Source organism: Helianthus annuus, chromosome 7 (genome assembly GCF_002127325.2).
Source record: "Helianthus annuus cultivar XRQ/B chromosome 7, HanXRQr2.0-SUNRISE, whole genome shotgun sequence".
NCBI lineage: Eukaryota > Viridiplantae > Streptophyta > Magnoliopsida > Asterales > Asteraceae > Helianthus > Helianthus annuus.
Genome location: NC_035439.2, coordinates 19,353,115 through 19,369,062, shown reverse-complemented (window position 1 = coordinate 19,369,062; position 15,948 = coordinate 19,353,115). Strand labels below are relative to the sequence as shown.

At 36.2% G+C, this 15,948-nt stretch overlaps 1 protein-coding gene and 1 long non-coding RNA gene across 2 annotated transcripts; both read right to left on the bottom strand.

The window, feature by feature from the left end:
* LOC118480339 lies at positions 1-651 on the bottom strand. Its single transcript, XR_004861985.1, has 3 exons — positions 473-651; positions 225-341; positions 1-79 (listed from the first exon to the last, which is right to left on the bottom strand). It is a non-coding gene; the product is annotated as an uncharacterized LOC118480339 (long non-coding RNA).
* A 96-nt stretch (positions 652-747) lies between these two features.
* Positions 748-2,831, bottom strand: LOC110868066 (probable serine/threonine-protein kinase WNK4). Its single transcript, XM_035974872.1, has 8 exons — positions 2,575-2,831; positions 2,441-2,478; positions 2,101-2,328; positions 1,802-2,022; positions 1,552-1,709; positions 1,107-1,470; positions 803-1,015; positions 748-755 (listed from the first exon to the last, which is right to left on the bottom strand). Exons 1-8 carry the CDS (start codon positions 2,635-2,637, stop codon positions 748-750), a joined length of 1,293 nt encoding a protein of 430 aa, XP_035830765.1. The 5' UTR covers positions 2,638-2,831.
* Positions 2,832-15,948: the final 13,117 nt, after the last annotated feature.

Here is a 15,948-nt window from a genome sequence, read left to right as displayed (position 1 = left end):
AGTTAGACCTATAGCTGAGTTAGTTTCTATACCAAACTTTGACATTTGTTCTTCAAATCTCATTTCCGCTTTGCGCCACCTGTTAACACAAAAACAAAACCAAATATTAAGACAAAATAACCAAAAAATGTGTTGATTGAAAACATTTAGCAAAAAGAGAAACGGGTCAAGTGGGTCAACCCAAGCAGGACATTTTGACAAGAGGAATGGTTCTTAGTTTTTACCACTAAAATCGGCTATTCTCAAGGGTAAGGGTAGCGTGACGGTGTTCTCTTCATTCCTTTCACATTTTATGTCGTTTTTCTTATCGAGACTCTCAAGTTCAAACAAACTCCTTGCATCTACATAAACCAAAAAGTAGAAATAAATAACAGAAAACTAAGTATCATTATTATGCATTGAAAAACAATATAAAATGCAAGTTAGAACAACTATAGCTAGTTAGTGTAGACCAAACTCAATAAACTTGCACCTTTGTTCTTCAAATTCCATTTCCTCTTTGCATCTTCAATTGCTGCTTCTCTAAACTTTTGTAGTTCATTGTACCAGCAAAGATATTGAGCTTCAATATTATCAAGCTCCTTCTTCAAATCGTCAAACGCATCTTTTTCACCATTATCTTCACACAGTACCGAATCATTTGACGCGATCTTCTTGTAACAAAACACTTCCGAGCTCTTCATCGAGTCACCCAAATATGTAAACAACGATGACTTATCAGACCCTTTGAAACTGGGATCTTCGTGTTCAGGAACCTTTGTGGGCCGGCATGCAATGTGACTGTTTTGAAGAATTAGAGAACCTTCTGTTAAGCTAACTCCTCCAACGGGTATGGATTTTTTCCTCAAGGATGGTTTCCATGTTGGCACGAATTTCATAATCATGTCATCAATCAGCTCTGCTATAATAATCACATCTTCGTGCAAAAGGTCTAGTTCTTCAACCATTTCTTGAGCTATTGTATTTGAAGTATCATCATCCAGGGAAAACGGAAAGTCGATATTCCTTACACCACCTGTAAACACAAAACACAGCCGAATTTAACATAAATAACCAATAAATGGGGTGACTGAAAACATTTAAGTAAAAGAGAAACGGGTTCTTACCACTAAAATCGGCTATTCTCAAGGTTAACGTGACAGTGTTATCTTCATTCATTTCGCCTTTTAATCGGATGTCATTTCTCTCATTGACACGCTGAAGTTCAAGTGAAGGTAAACAGGTGCTAGTAGTTTTGCTCTTCACACATGAGCTACCCGACAAAACCATATTGTAGTTATCGTCAATGTCCATTGGATATGTTGACAAGTCGACTTCAACCGGATTGTCTTTTACACTTTCTGGCGCGAGAAATGGATCTTTCAGAAGCTCTTTTGCGGGCAATCTTTGAGATGCCGGGACCAAACATTTCTCTATCAACTCCTTGGCTTGTACATCTTTGACTTTTGAAAGAGCAGCGGGTTTTATCCCCTGCAAAACAGGAAGACGAAATGAATAACATGTAACGAAACACCCTCATAATAGAAGATAGCCGAACAAATATACACTTACAGACATAACTTTTTTATATATGTGTGCGGGATTTCTGCATTCACTGTATGGATATTCACAAGTTATCAACTCTAATATACACATCCCGAAAGAATATATGTCAACAAGTTCATTATATTCCTCTTCGTAAAGCTCCGGAGCCATGAATTCAGGGGTTCCTGCAATCCAGTAAACCATTTAGATTATGCTTATAATAAATTAAAGCTTCCAGTTCAGTTCCATATGCATGCATGATCTAATGGCGGCTTACCAATCAAACTTTTGGCGGTGGGGCGGAGCATTAACGTTGCGAATCCAAGATCGCCAATCTTCACTTGTCCATGGTTTCCGTTAACAAATATGTTGTTACATTTCAAATCTCTATGAATAATAGGCGGCTTGTGACCATGCAGATAAACCAAGCCTTGAAGGATCTGTCTGGCCCAGTTCTTGATAGCCTTCAAATCAACACTCCTGTGCTTCTCGCGATATCTAAACGCAAATGAAAACAAAGATCAGACACGCTAGCTATTTAAACGCAAGAACAAGAACAAACGGAAAACAACTTACTGCCTCAGATCCCCCGAGATAAACAGTTCAGTAATCATGTTAACCCTTTTCTTCTTGTCGTCCACCCAAGAAACATATGACTTGATTATGTTCTCATGTTTTAGCGTCTTTAGTAACCGAACCTCGGTGTAGATTCTCTCCAGATATTCAGGTTTTTGCATAGTATCGTCTAACATCACTTGGCTCCATGCAACTTCGATTCCTTCAACTTCATCAAACCCCTTATATCTGCAAATACCAAAAAAATAAATAACAGAAAAATAATAATCATTACGCGTTGAAAATCAACATAATATACAAATTTAAATTTAAGAAAACAGGATGGAGATGGAAGTCTTACACTGTCTTCCATGCACCTCTTCCCAGCAACTCATTATACTAAAACAGAAAACAATGAAGAATCTGGTCAGTATTCAAACTACGAAAAAACAAATGATAATCGACAGACGATGATGAACTAAAACGGAATCATACCCGAACGTAACGACTATTTGGGCATCTTTCTACAACATCAGGATCATCATCAACAGACTCCATTAGTATCAACAGCAACACAAATTCTAGAGTGAACAATGCTCAGAAAACGCTTCGCAAGCAACGTCGATCAGTGATCGAATTCTGAAGTAATTTCTAACAAAACACATCACGAACAATGATGTGGGTAAACTCTTCTCCAAATGTCTTTTTTGTGTTATTCTTCAGGAACAATAATGTGTGTAAGTGTACGCAGTAGAAACGTTGCTGATTTTTTGGGGATTTAGTGTCACATATTTATAACCACCCTATTAATAATAATCTCAATATCTCAATTAAGTTGCTGATTTTTTGGAATGGGACGTTCATAGTATTATTTTTCGAAATGGTTTTTATGATCCTTAACGATCTATATTCTTTTAACAAACCTTGGATTTATTTCTATTCAAAATGGTTTTATACTTATCATCCTTTTAACGATATGTATTCTTTTAACAAACCTTGGATTTCATTCTTTATAATGTTAAAATATTAATAAATATAGTTAGGTATATTTTAATTTAAATACCGAAAATCTATCTAGAAATTCAAAAGGAGAAATTCCGTTCATGTATAATTGATTAATCAAATCTAAAAGATTCCAACACGTGGCATTCTCTCATTTAGCATAACAATAATATTATTAATTAATTATTACTAGTAGTAAGACCCGTGTGTAAACACGGGTGATTTTTAGAAAACCATGCATAACACATTTTAATAGAAAGTATAGAGATGTATATAGATATTGTACCAAAACGTGTTATCTAATATAGATTTATAGCTAATAGACAACTATAAACATAGATCATTGGTTAATATATCAGTTACATACGACTATTTCCATTCTCCTATCCAAAAAAAGGAGTATCCACCCATTGACAATGTAAACTATGGGTGTTCATCGAATCGAATATCGAATTTTCGAATTATTCGAATAATTTTTATTTTTCCTTGAATTCGTATTCGATTAAAATTTATCGAATTCGATTCAAATTCGTATTCGAATAAAAAACCCAATTCGTATTCGATTAAAAATTTGAATTCGAATCGAATTCGAATAAATTCGTTTTGATTTCGATTCTTTAAAAACATGTAAATAACTATCGAAATGAAACATAAATTTTAAAGCAGCCATAAAGCACGATATAACATTAAAAAGTTCCAAATAAAGTACTATAAGTCTAAAATTCAAAACGAGAAGTCGGGAATAACCACTTCACATTACAAGATAATATTTTTAGGGTTAGAAATCTATTTATTGATTTGTTACTTAGGTTTTAATTATGAGCCATGTAGTGGGTTGTCACACCCTTTTCTAAGGCGGAAGCATGAGGTGTGATCTTGAAAGGTTCTCATTGCATACGATTGGTAAACATACTACATGCTCGTAAAAATAACTCCAAATGCCAATAACATTACGTAATTGAAAAACATAAGTTGAGTGTTTACATCACAAGACAGCATAAGACATTGTCTGAAAAGTTTACAACATTATTCGAAGTCAAACATAAAGGTTTTGGTCCTTATATCGCCACACGGAGTGGGACATTACAACCAAACCCGGCAAAATGGCATAGGAGTCTTGACACACATAGCTAACAACATAAACAACATCCCAGAGCAAGAGTATGACCGCGCACACATCCACTTTGGTTACCTGAAATACATGTGAGTTTTGGAAAATCGTCAACATAATGTTGGTGTGAATTCATGCAGTTTTTGTATTGAACGTTTGTATACTTTGTATGAAAACATGGTATGTAATTTGTATAAATCAAGTATTTCTGTAAGTGTAAGGAAATCGAGATCGCTAATGGTTTGCAAGGCCATTAACATGTGACACGACATAGGAAGCATCCAAACCATAGGTGTAGGATCGTGTTCCGACCTGAATGAGTCGTTCAGAGGAGTTTTGATCAGATACAGGTGCGGAAAACAAGTATCTGATTTAGAAATAGCTAGCAAATCACTTTTAACACCTTTTTGTATTGATATCTGACAGATTACATCCAAATCTCACACCGGCAGCACCTCGGTATGGAATTGCATAACTGATACATGATTTCGCTTATGAGCACCTATATATAGTACTTGAGATTTCGCTCCAATGTACAGTACCATATGAGCGAAATCACATAAGTTCATATGGGCGAAACCCCATATAATACCCTAAGAGCGAAATCAGCTTTCTAACTATATACACTCTCCTATTTTCTCGTAAAACGTGCCCTAAACTATACATATCAATGTAAGACTCGATACAAGACGAAGTCGACAGATGTAGTGCACCAACAAACTCCCCCTCAGATGTTGACGAGTCGTTCATCGAGTCTTTGACAATATCATGTCTTCACTTTTTCAGTCTAGATCAGTCTAGGCTTCTCTCTCTCTGTCTTCATCTCTTTCTGTTTTATCACCAACACACTTCTTCTCTTAGATGTTGACATCTTTAAATTCATCATCACCAACATGCACTTCCCCTCAAATGATAACTCATCCTGCATAAAAAACTCTACCACACACATAAGTTTTATGATAAACATTTAAGCATATAGACACCATTTGAAAATCCTATCACAAACTAATCAAACAATTAGATACTGATGAACCACTTGAAACTATATCGTTTTTCTTATCAAAACAACATATTCTCCCAAACCATCTGTTCATCATGTTTAGCACTTGGAATTTTGAAAATCAGCTTTTCAATATCAGTCGTCGAAAATCCTTTTGAATTTTTTAAAATTTATATTAAAACACACCGAAAATCTTTTTGGAATTTTGAATATAATAGAAATGCAGTAAAGAAATATTTACAGACAACATTTTTTGTGAGTTTGTGTAAGAGGATCATATCAGTTTATGAGACAAATCACCAACACCGTTAAGCTTCATTTCATTTTAAGTTCTAAACAATTCACCTAGATTGTCAGTATATTGGTCCACTTAAATTTTCACACAAAATTCAATTGTTCCGAGATGCGATGTTAATGTTTTAAGCTCTTGAACTTATCCGTGTGTCCCACTACTTGAATATACTCCCGTATCCAGATCCCAATATTCAGTCTTACAGGTGAGTATACCACAAATGATATCTGTTCAGGGGTTAGGTGCGAGGGCCGTGAGAGCTCAGGTCGATACTTCCGTATACGCAGAGAGATGACTACTTCGACTTTTCGGTGTGTCCCCTTTAGAGGATCTTTTGATTTCAACAGCAGTGACTATCAATTTTATTGTTTCATCAGCATGCTGAGGGCGTAGCTATGTTTCAAGCATTTGCGGAAAGTATTATCCGGGGACTAGGTCAGTACTTCCATACAGCAGAAGTCCCGGGATAATACCCCAGATATCACTGAGCATAAAGACCTAGTATCTCAGAATAAGGGACCCTTCAAACAAGATTTCGGGGGTTACCCATATATCCAAGAAGTTGTTCCCCACGAACTAAGCAAGTTTGATTTTTAGGTTTATATCTCGTCACAATTTACTGAATGTGCAAAAACCTACTGGCATATCATCAGTGAGATTGTTTATCACATATTAACTTTACATATCTTTAGCATGTTGTGACAGCCCACTGATGTACTATCATTTCCTCTTTTCACAACAAAACTCGTTTTTGATTTTATCATGTTTTTTGCTTTTTCAAATTTTCTAATGTTTTTGGATTTTTTGAAATTATCTACTCCCCCTAAAATGCAAACACATTAACGAAAATATGAAAAAAAACTGTACAGAAACATGACAACCGATATCAAATATCATCAATTCGCCATTCACTTGGCATAAACAATCAGAACTCCCCCTATCAACAAACTATTTTCCCATTTAGATTTCAAAACACTTAAGTTTGTATTAATCAAAATGGTTTTTCCGGAAAATAAGTTTGGTTGATTTTACCACTTGTAAGTATATCAATAATAGATTCGGGGATGTGGTTCATCATTTTGTCTTTCAACCACTTGTAGGAAAATGCAAGTACAAATTAATGTCCTTGATTTACCATATGCAAGCATGCACAATCAAATCTTCTTACCAGTTGTAAAACAAACACAAACAAACCTTTTTACCGTTTATATGATTGACATTACCGTAGCCAATTCCTCAAGAAAGATGCCGATTCCTGATCCTCGATTACAAACTTGGGATCTCCGGCAAGTCAGGTTTTTAGTTGAAGAAAATATCCACCCAAGCCTGACCAGCCTTGGGTGTTACCGAGTCACCATCACTCGGTTTCTTACCTTTCCTCTTCTTTTCATAAAATTCTTTAACCCCTTTGACTTTTCGGTCAATCATCTTTCCAAAGATATGTTTTACCTTGGGATTAAAGACCTTCCCAGCATCAAAATCCTGTTTGTCATTATAAAATTGGTTAGAAATTTCAACTTTACCAATTTTCTTCTTATAATTTTCAGCCCGAAGTGATGGAAAATCCTCATCATTCACAATCGAAACTGATTTTTCATCTTTTAAAATATCTTCATATTTTGAAACAACCTGTGGCTCATCTGACTTTGTGGAGTCAGATTCATCGCCAGAAGATAGCTCCTCTGATTTTTACCTATCAGAATCATTGCTAGAGCTTTCAGTAGCTTTCTTAACAACCCATTTCTGGTTGTCAGATTTAGCTTTCTTTTTGTAAAACGTATTTGAACATTTTTTAAACAATTTTGTTCTATCAATTGGTGGTTCAAATTCAAACACTCTCTCTTTGAGTTTACGAGGCTCCCTGTTTTGATTGTATTGCCTGAGAACAATCTCTGGCAATATGTCCAACAGTGTTGCATTGGAAACAGGTTCTCAAATCTTTCTTCTGCTCAGCCATCTTCTTCATTTCATCTTGCTTCTTTGCAAAGAACTCATTTTTTGACTGCCTCCAGAAATCTTTCTTTTCTTCTTCGTCTGCTAACGTACCTGAAACAAATGTCATTTTGGATTTAAAATCACGAACATATTTTTCATTTTTCTGTTGGAGTAAAACCAAGACCTTTCTTTTTGAAATTACCGTTATGATTCGATTTCTTTTGAAAACAAGAACCAGAACTGTAACTCTTTTTCTTGTTTAGTCTTTGTTGAACTCTTGAAGTGTACTTTTAGGTTTTTCATTAAGACATAAGTCTTTTATTTCAGAAATATCAATTTTTGCTAGTTTAAAAACCTTTTTAATCATTTCAGTTTTGACACCTCTTATTGGAAATTCCTCATCAGAATATAATTTGTCAGAATCATTCAAAGTGTAAGCAACTTTAAACGATTCATCATCCAAATTAGATTTTGATAACAAGAATTCTTTGTCATAAACTATTTTGTCCTGTTTTTCTGTTTGGCCCGGAGTGCTTGACTCAGACTTTGACTCTGTCACAAATTCCGACTTTGACTCCTCTATCTCATCGTTTTCTAACACATGATCCACGACTTTCTTCATCAATTGAGACTGTTGATCAGTGTCAGACGATGTAAACACGACATCAATACTATCTGGCAAGTTTACTGACGACTCCGACTCCCACTGTAAATTTGTTGCCTTTTTAACTCTTTCATCATTTGGATTTCTAGCCAGATATCCGTTTTCCAGCGGGGGTGGACACTTGTTGTAACTGACACCTTGTTTCTTACCAGATGGCGTCTTTTCAGTGTCTTTCTTCTTTTTAGTCTTTTTCACTGGAGTCTTTTCTTCAACTTTTTCTTCTGAAACTCTCTTTTCTACAGTTACATCATTGTCCTCAAATGCTTTCAAGCTTTCAGCTGTCGGATAAATCCTGTCAATAACATAAGATGAACATGAGTAACTTTTTAATAAACGGTTAACTCTTTCAGTTTCAATTCTTTGAAGTTCAAGTTTCTGTTCAAGATCAACACACTTCTCGATATAGTTGTTTACAACTTTTTGCTTGACCATGAAAGCTCCCTGAAGTGTTTTCATTTCTGTAGCCTGCTCTTCACTTGTGTCGTTGTACATATTCATTGCCCTGTTCAACACATCATATGATTCTTTCAATCTGTTCATGTTATAGATCAATCAACTGTTCTGTTTCTTTACAGCTTCACAATTTTCACAAGTTATTGGACTCTTCTTTGCAATGACTTCTTCATTAATCTCGAACTTTGGAGTTTCTTTCACTTTTCTTCTCACTACCGGTACTGTTTCATCGTCACTACTCACCGGTGTCTTTACCTTCTTCTTTTTCTTCTTTACCTTCTCATCTTCGCTGTCGCTTTCTGCCATCATCTTCAGATGTTTTTCCATTTGCCTGGCATAATACTCAGTATCATCATCACTTTCTTCTTCAATTCTGGCAACAAAGGCAGTGTAAGCTGTAGCTTGATCAGGAACATAATCATCCCATGTGAAATTTTCCCAGCTAAAACCTTCAGGTAATTTCTCATCATCTTGATCAATCAAACAAGCTTTTCCATCAGCTGAGACATATTTATCCTAATTAAATGACTTCTTTTCATCCTGATTAACCACACATGCTCTCTTTCCAGAATCTTCAATTATGCTTTTTCCATGTGCAGTTTGTGCTTGATGTTGATGCTGTTGAGATGGTTGTTGAGAAACTTGATGGTAGATTGCTTTTCGATAATAATCATTGTTGTTGTTGAAAGGATTCTGAGCTCCACTTGCTTCGCGGTTGGTGCACTCCCTTTTGAAGTGAACTTTCTCTCTGCAACGAAAACAAGTGACTTTAGATTTGTCAAAACCTAAAGTAGAAACATTTGCCTCACGAAGATCATCTCTCCCCGTGATCTGCTTGAATTTCTTAGCTCTTCTTAACACGCTGGCCAAACACCATTTTATGTCCATCAGTTCCATCTCTTCAGCATCTATCTGGTCATAATCTTCCTTTGTTAGCATTGGATTCCCGATACGACCTGCAACAAAACAACTGTAAGATTCTAAAACCATTCCCAATAAAGACATATGGTTTTTAGCAACTTCCTCAGAATAATCTTGATCATTTTCAAGATTTAAAACAATATTGCATTGAAGTTTTCTCCCATTTTTTGTTGCTGAGATGTTCGGATCAAAAGATGGAAATGATGTGAAACTTGTTTGGTTGTTTGATCCTGATGATGAACTTCCAGAAGAATTCTTGGCATTGTAAGCAGTTTCTATTTTTGGAGATAAATTTGTAGACTTCTCATTCACCCCTGCTTTGTAGTACAACCCAATGTCCTGTTCACCATCGAAATCTTTCATCCGAACAATCTTTCTTTGTTCCATTTCTTGAGCTTCCAACTTCTCAATGAATTTGCTCAAGGTTAACGTGCTAAAACCCTTTTTATTCCTGAGCATCATCAGATATGTTCCCCAAGTTTCATGTGGTAACGCATCTGCAAGTTTTTCAATCAACTCTTCATTGTCTTTGTTGATACTTAACCTTTTCATGTTTACCAACAAGTTGCAATATCTTTCAATGATCTGCTTTGTACTCTCGTTCTTCAATCCTCTGAACAAATCAAACTCCTTTTTCAAAAGCGACTTCTTATTCTTTACCATCTCCTGACTACCAACAAAGTTTGATCGCAACGCTTTCCAAATTGAATATGAACTTCCGTTGTGTTGTAACAAGACCATAATATCTTCCTTCACAGCTTGTTGTAGCAGACTTAACATCATTTTCTCATTTTTATATTTCTTCTTGTCATCGGCACTCATATCTTTGATTGCAACTTCCTCTTCATCATCATTTAACAGTCTCACATACTTCGTTTCAACACACTCCCATGCATCTAGATAGTTAGCTTGTACCCAGTTCTCGAAACGACCTTCCCATCCCTTATATTCTTCAATGTTCCAGAGTTTGGGCGGTTTTTGCATTGTTCCTGTTTCGTTTTCGAGCATTGCGTTCTGAGCAATAGTAATCAGGGTAACCGAAGTAGCGAATGCGTTGTAAAACTCCTCGTCCATTATTCAAATTTTAAGAATTTTCACAACTGTCCTTTTCAGCGAAATTAAGGTTCTGGATGACCTTATGAGCGAAATCAGTACTAAACCTTTGGAGCGAAATAATAATGTTCACAATAGCAAAATCACTGATAACGTTCACAAGAGCGAAATCAAATGTCTGCAGGAGCGAAATCAAAGATTTATGCAGCTATGAGCGAAATCAGGTTGTTCCAAGAAGCGAAATCACAGAATGTCAGTATAAGCGAAATCCAATCGGAAGTTAATTTGGTTCATTTTTAATCCGAATTTCAGTGTCAAACTTTCAGGGATTTGTCAATGTCTAATTACGCACAATATGTGAAATTTTGAGTTGATTTTGACCGATAAAACTTTCTAAACTGAAGAAAGAAGGTGTAGAAGTAAGAAATTATGATGAAATCCAGCTAATCTCTGCAGAACTCCTCCTCCTGAAGCTCTGATACCACTTGTAGGATCGTGTTCCGACCTGAATGAGTTGTTTAGAGGAGTTTTGATCAGATACAGGTGCGGAAAACAAGTATCTGATTCAGAAACAGCTAGCAAATCACTTTTAACACCTTTTTGTATTGATATCCGACAGATTACATCCAAATCTCACACCGACAGCACCTCGGTATGGAATTGCATAACTGATACATGATTTCGCTTATGAGCACCTATATATAGTACTTGAGATTTCGCTCCAATGTACACTACCATATGAGCGAAATCACATAAGTTCATATGGGCGAAACCCCATATAATACCCTAAGAGCGAAATCAGCTTTCTAACTATATACACTCTCCTATTTTCTCGTAAAACGTGCCCTAAACTATACATATCAATGTAAGACTCGATACAAGACGAAGTCGACAGATGTAGTGCACCAACAATAGGCATTTATAGTAGTCGATTCACGACTGAGACACAAAAGCACTGCTTGGTACTAGTTATCACCAAGAGTGTGGCTGCCCGAAAACCCATTAGATCTAACCTTTTGTTCTGCGGTCTTAGTATGTACACGATTAATGGTGCTTCTGGTACCCTATTCGTGACATGATCTAAAGTATCATTCCTTAGTTTTTGTATCCAACATACCATAACACATGTATTTTCCCCAAGTTTAAAAAGCATGTAAAAGATTAAAAGTGGGGACATGAACTCACAACTTTGCGTTTCTTGCGCCGTAAACTTCACCGGGTTTGCTTATATAGCGTCGTGACCTATACGTGTTTTATTAACGTTAGTCACTAGACTTGTATCGCACAAGTACAAGTCACCATCTTTTATGTATTTGTTCTTTGTGTGTTAAAAACAATTTATATTTTTAACTATGTATTTTACTTATATTATTTTCTCAAAAATAAATATAAGTATCTTGTATTTTTCACCCGAGTTATGAATTTTGTCCAAAACTTCATTTTAAGCTCGTACTCGTCCAAGTTACATAATCTATTAAGAAATATATTTTCATAAATATATTCTCTTGTATTTGTCTATGCATGTTGTATGTGTATTTTGTATCTTCACTCCTTAGAAGTATTTAGTGTATTTTCAAGTCCTAATACACTATTACATACATATTACATACACTTAGCACGAAATTTGGTGACCAATAAATATATATATTTTTCTAAAAAATATACATATTTAATATCAATTTTTATCTTTGAGGAAATCATTATTTCTTAACTTGAAGTTTACACAAAAATTATAGAAACCTTGGTAAGTATTTTTAGGTGAATTTTTAGGGAATAAGTTTCACCAAAACTTATATTTTTCTAAGTGTCAAAATTTTATAGAAATTTTGACATGGTTTCCCCTAAAAATAGAGGTTTCCCATGTTTTCAAAACATGTGTTTATTTTCTTTTAAATAATCATCAAACATCAACAACTCATTCAACACTTACCGAGTGTCAAAATCAAGTAAATTACACTACATCATGAACTTGAAGTTTTTGTAAAAACTTGTAGTAACTTACCATGTTTTTAGTTGGTTTAGTTACCCTTAAAAACATGGTTATTTGTAAGATGATTTTTCTAAAAATATTTCTTTTGTATTTATCTTGTTACAATCATGTTCCTAGTCTTGTTTAAACACAAAAATATGATTAGTTTACTTAGAAACCATGACTTTGTAAATCTTGTAAATAAACTTGGTTTCTTGGGAAAATTATTTTTGTAATCATTTGTTCACAAGATTTGTATTTTGTTGAAATCATCTTTACATAGGAACACCAATATCATCATTCAAGTTCATGAAGACATAAAGTATGATGATCTTGGTCTTTCACAAGATCACCACCTCAACTTACTAGATCATGTGTTTAATCACAATCTAGTAGGTTTCTTATGATGTCTAACATCACTAACACAAATAATCAATCATCAAGAAGCATATCAACACAAATCAACATGTATTCTTATGTTATTAAGCTTATGTTAAAGTATCATGATCATGTTCTTTAGTGTTCATCAAGTTTATCCATGTTCATCATCTTTTAACCAACTAAATATGAAATAACAAAGGGTTATGAGGGTCTTACTACTAGCACAAGGCTAGGGAAGAACACAAGAGATTGAAGATGACAAATGGGTTGGTTAATAGCAAGTGAAGAAGGTCCTTCGAGATCCACAAGCTCCACTCTTCTCAATCTAGCTTCTAACACCTTATGAGGACTTGAGATAGCATGAAAGTGGAATGAAGGTGGTGGTGGTGTGGATGATGGGTTGGACCGAGATGAGGGGGAGGAGGGAGGAATATGGTGGGTGGAGTTATGGGGTCTTGATCTTGTGGTCCTTACTTATAAACATGTTCAAGAAATGTCCAATGTGTAATGTGTCTCATATAGTACATGCAAGATCTAAATCCAATCTTTCAAGATTATATGAAATCTAATAAGATCAAGTAGGATTTAAGCAAGATTTTGGTGGGGTCACCCCATTGTGACCGTCCACAATATAGGGGGGGGGGGTAAAGTGTAAGTTTCAATAATAGTTAAGTAATCTAATTAGATTTCAAGAGATGTAGTTAGTGTTTATGTGCATGATGTGTTATATAGTCTGTTAGGGTGTTCGGTGATCATAACTAGCTCAGAAATAAATAAACAATGCTTCTAGTATATTTTTGGTCTTTCGGATAGTGTCCGGTTGTTCGGTTAGATACCGGTTCGTTAAAGCGCTAAATTGCACCGTTTAGTGTCCTTTATGTACCCTTTTGTGACATTTTCGATTCCCGACACTTAGGAAAGCATTCAGGACTAATTAGTCATATTTTTACATGTTACAAAGTTGTTACAATGCTGAATTTTGCTGAAATATATGAAATTCAGCACTTTAAGTGTATCTCGGGTGCTTTTCAGTGCGTATTTTAGCTTACGGAAAGTCTATATGTTAACCCTTGTATATGTTCTTGGGTTTCAATGTATTTTAGACGTTGGACCTACTCCTAGGCACCAATTCTACTGTCTGACTGCTTTCTGCAGAATTGCTGACACAATGTGTCTTACCGATGAGTTTACTAGTATTTCTGACGCAACGATATCATTAATGCAGTAAGCAATATTTGTAGTATAAAACATGCATGAATTCACATGTATAGCACGAAATCAGACAATGTTGACATTTAAGCACATAATTGCAATTATTAAGTATTAATTAAATTGTACGGAAATTACCGGTTTTGTGCCAGTTGTCACAGTCTTCCCCCGTTAAAAGAATTTTGTCCCGAAATTCAGGCTGAGCTAACTCTCGCAGGAGTTTTCTTGAACAGGTGGGGGTACTTTTCTTTAAACTGGTCTCCACATTCCCACGTGTACTCGGGTCCGTGCTTAGAATTGCAACGTACTTTTACAAGTTTGACACTGCTCCTCCTGGTCTTGTTGACTTTCCAGTCTGTAACATCAATGGGTTGTTCTGTAAATCGGAGGGTGTCGTCAATATGCACTTCATCCGCAGGGATGATCACTGTTTCTTGGGTTGGACTCTTCTTGAGGTTGGATACATGAAACGTATCATGTACTCCGTTAAGTTCTTCCGGTAATTCCAACTTGTAAGCCACGGTACCAATTCTTTCCAAAATCTTGAATGGTCCGATGTATCGTGGATTCAGCTTCCCACATTTTCCGAATCTTACTACGCCCTTCCAAGGTGAGACCTTTAGCAAAACTTTGTCTCCCACCTCAAATTCTAAGGGTTTTCATCTTCGATCAGCGTAGCTCTTTTGTCGATCTCGAGCCGCCTTAATGCGCTCTTGGATTTGCATGATCTTGTCGGTTGTCTCTTGAACAAGTTCAGGACCAACCATACGTTTGTCTCCGGCGTCTGCCCAACATAAAGGCGAGCGGCATTTGCGGCCATATAGAGCTTCGAATGGTGCGACTTTTATGCTCGTATGAGAACTGTTATTGTAGGAAAACTCAACTAAAGGTAGGTGAGTATCCCAGCTGCTGCCTAGGTCCATAACACATGCGCGAAGCATATCTTCCAGTGTTTGTATGGTTCATTCGCTCTGGACGTCTGTTTGCGGATGGAAGGCCGTGCTTAGATCTAGTTGAGATCCAAAGGCTTCCTGAAAGGATTGCCAGATCCTTGAGACAAAATGTCCATCTCTTTCTGAAATAATTGAGACAGGCACTCCATGGCGTGCCACGATTTCTTTCAAGTACAACTCAGCAAGCTTTCCAGTGCTATCCTTTTCTCGGATAGGTAGGAAATGCTCAGATTTCGTCAATCGATCAACTATCACCCATATCATATCGTGCCCCCTAGGGGCCCTGGGTAATTTCGTTATGAAGTCCATTGAGATTTGCTCCCACTTCCACATGGGTATCTCTGGTTGTTGCAGTAGCCCAGATGGTTTCTGATATTCAGCCTTAACCTTAGCACAGGTTAGGCACTTTCCAACATAAATAGCAACATCGCTTTTAAGTCTCGGCCACCAATAGTAATCCTTCAAGTCTTGATACATTTTGTCCGATCCTGGATGGATCGAGTATCGCGACTTGTGAGCTTCATCAAGGATGACTTCTCGAATACTGCCATAGAGTAGAACCCAAATACGCCCCTTAAAGTATAAGGTTCCCTCTTTGTTTGGCACCAAATTCTTCAGCATACCTTGGAGATATTCAGCTCTACGATTCTCCATCTTAAGGGCTTCTTGTTGTGCATCACGAACGTGTGCAGTGAGGTTCGTTTGAATAGTCATTTCCAATGCTCGAACCCTTAGGGTCTTAACCCTTTCTTTTCAGCTTAACGCGTCTCCTACAAAGTTTGCCTTTCCAGGATGGTACTTAATCTCACAGTCATAATCGTTCAGCAGCTCGACCCATCGTCGTTGACGCATGTTTAATTCCTTCTGATCAAATATGTGTTGTAGGCTTTTGTGATCTGTGAAGATTGTACATCGAGTACCATATA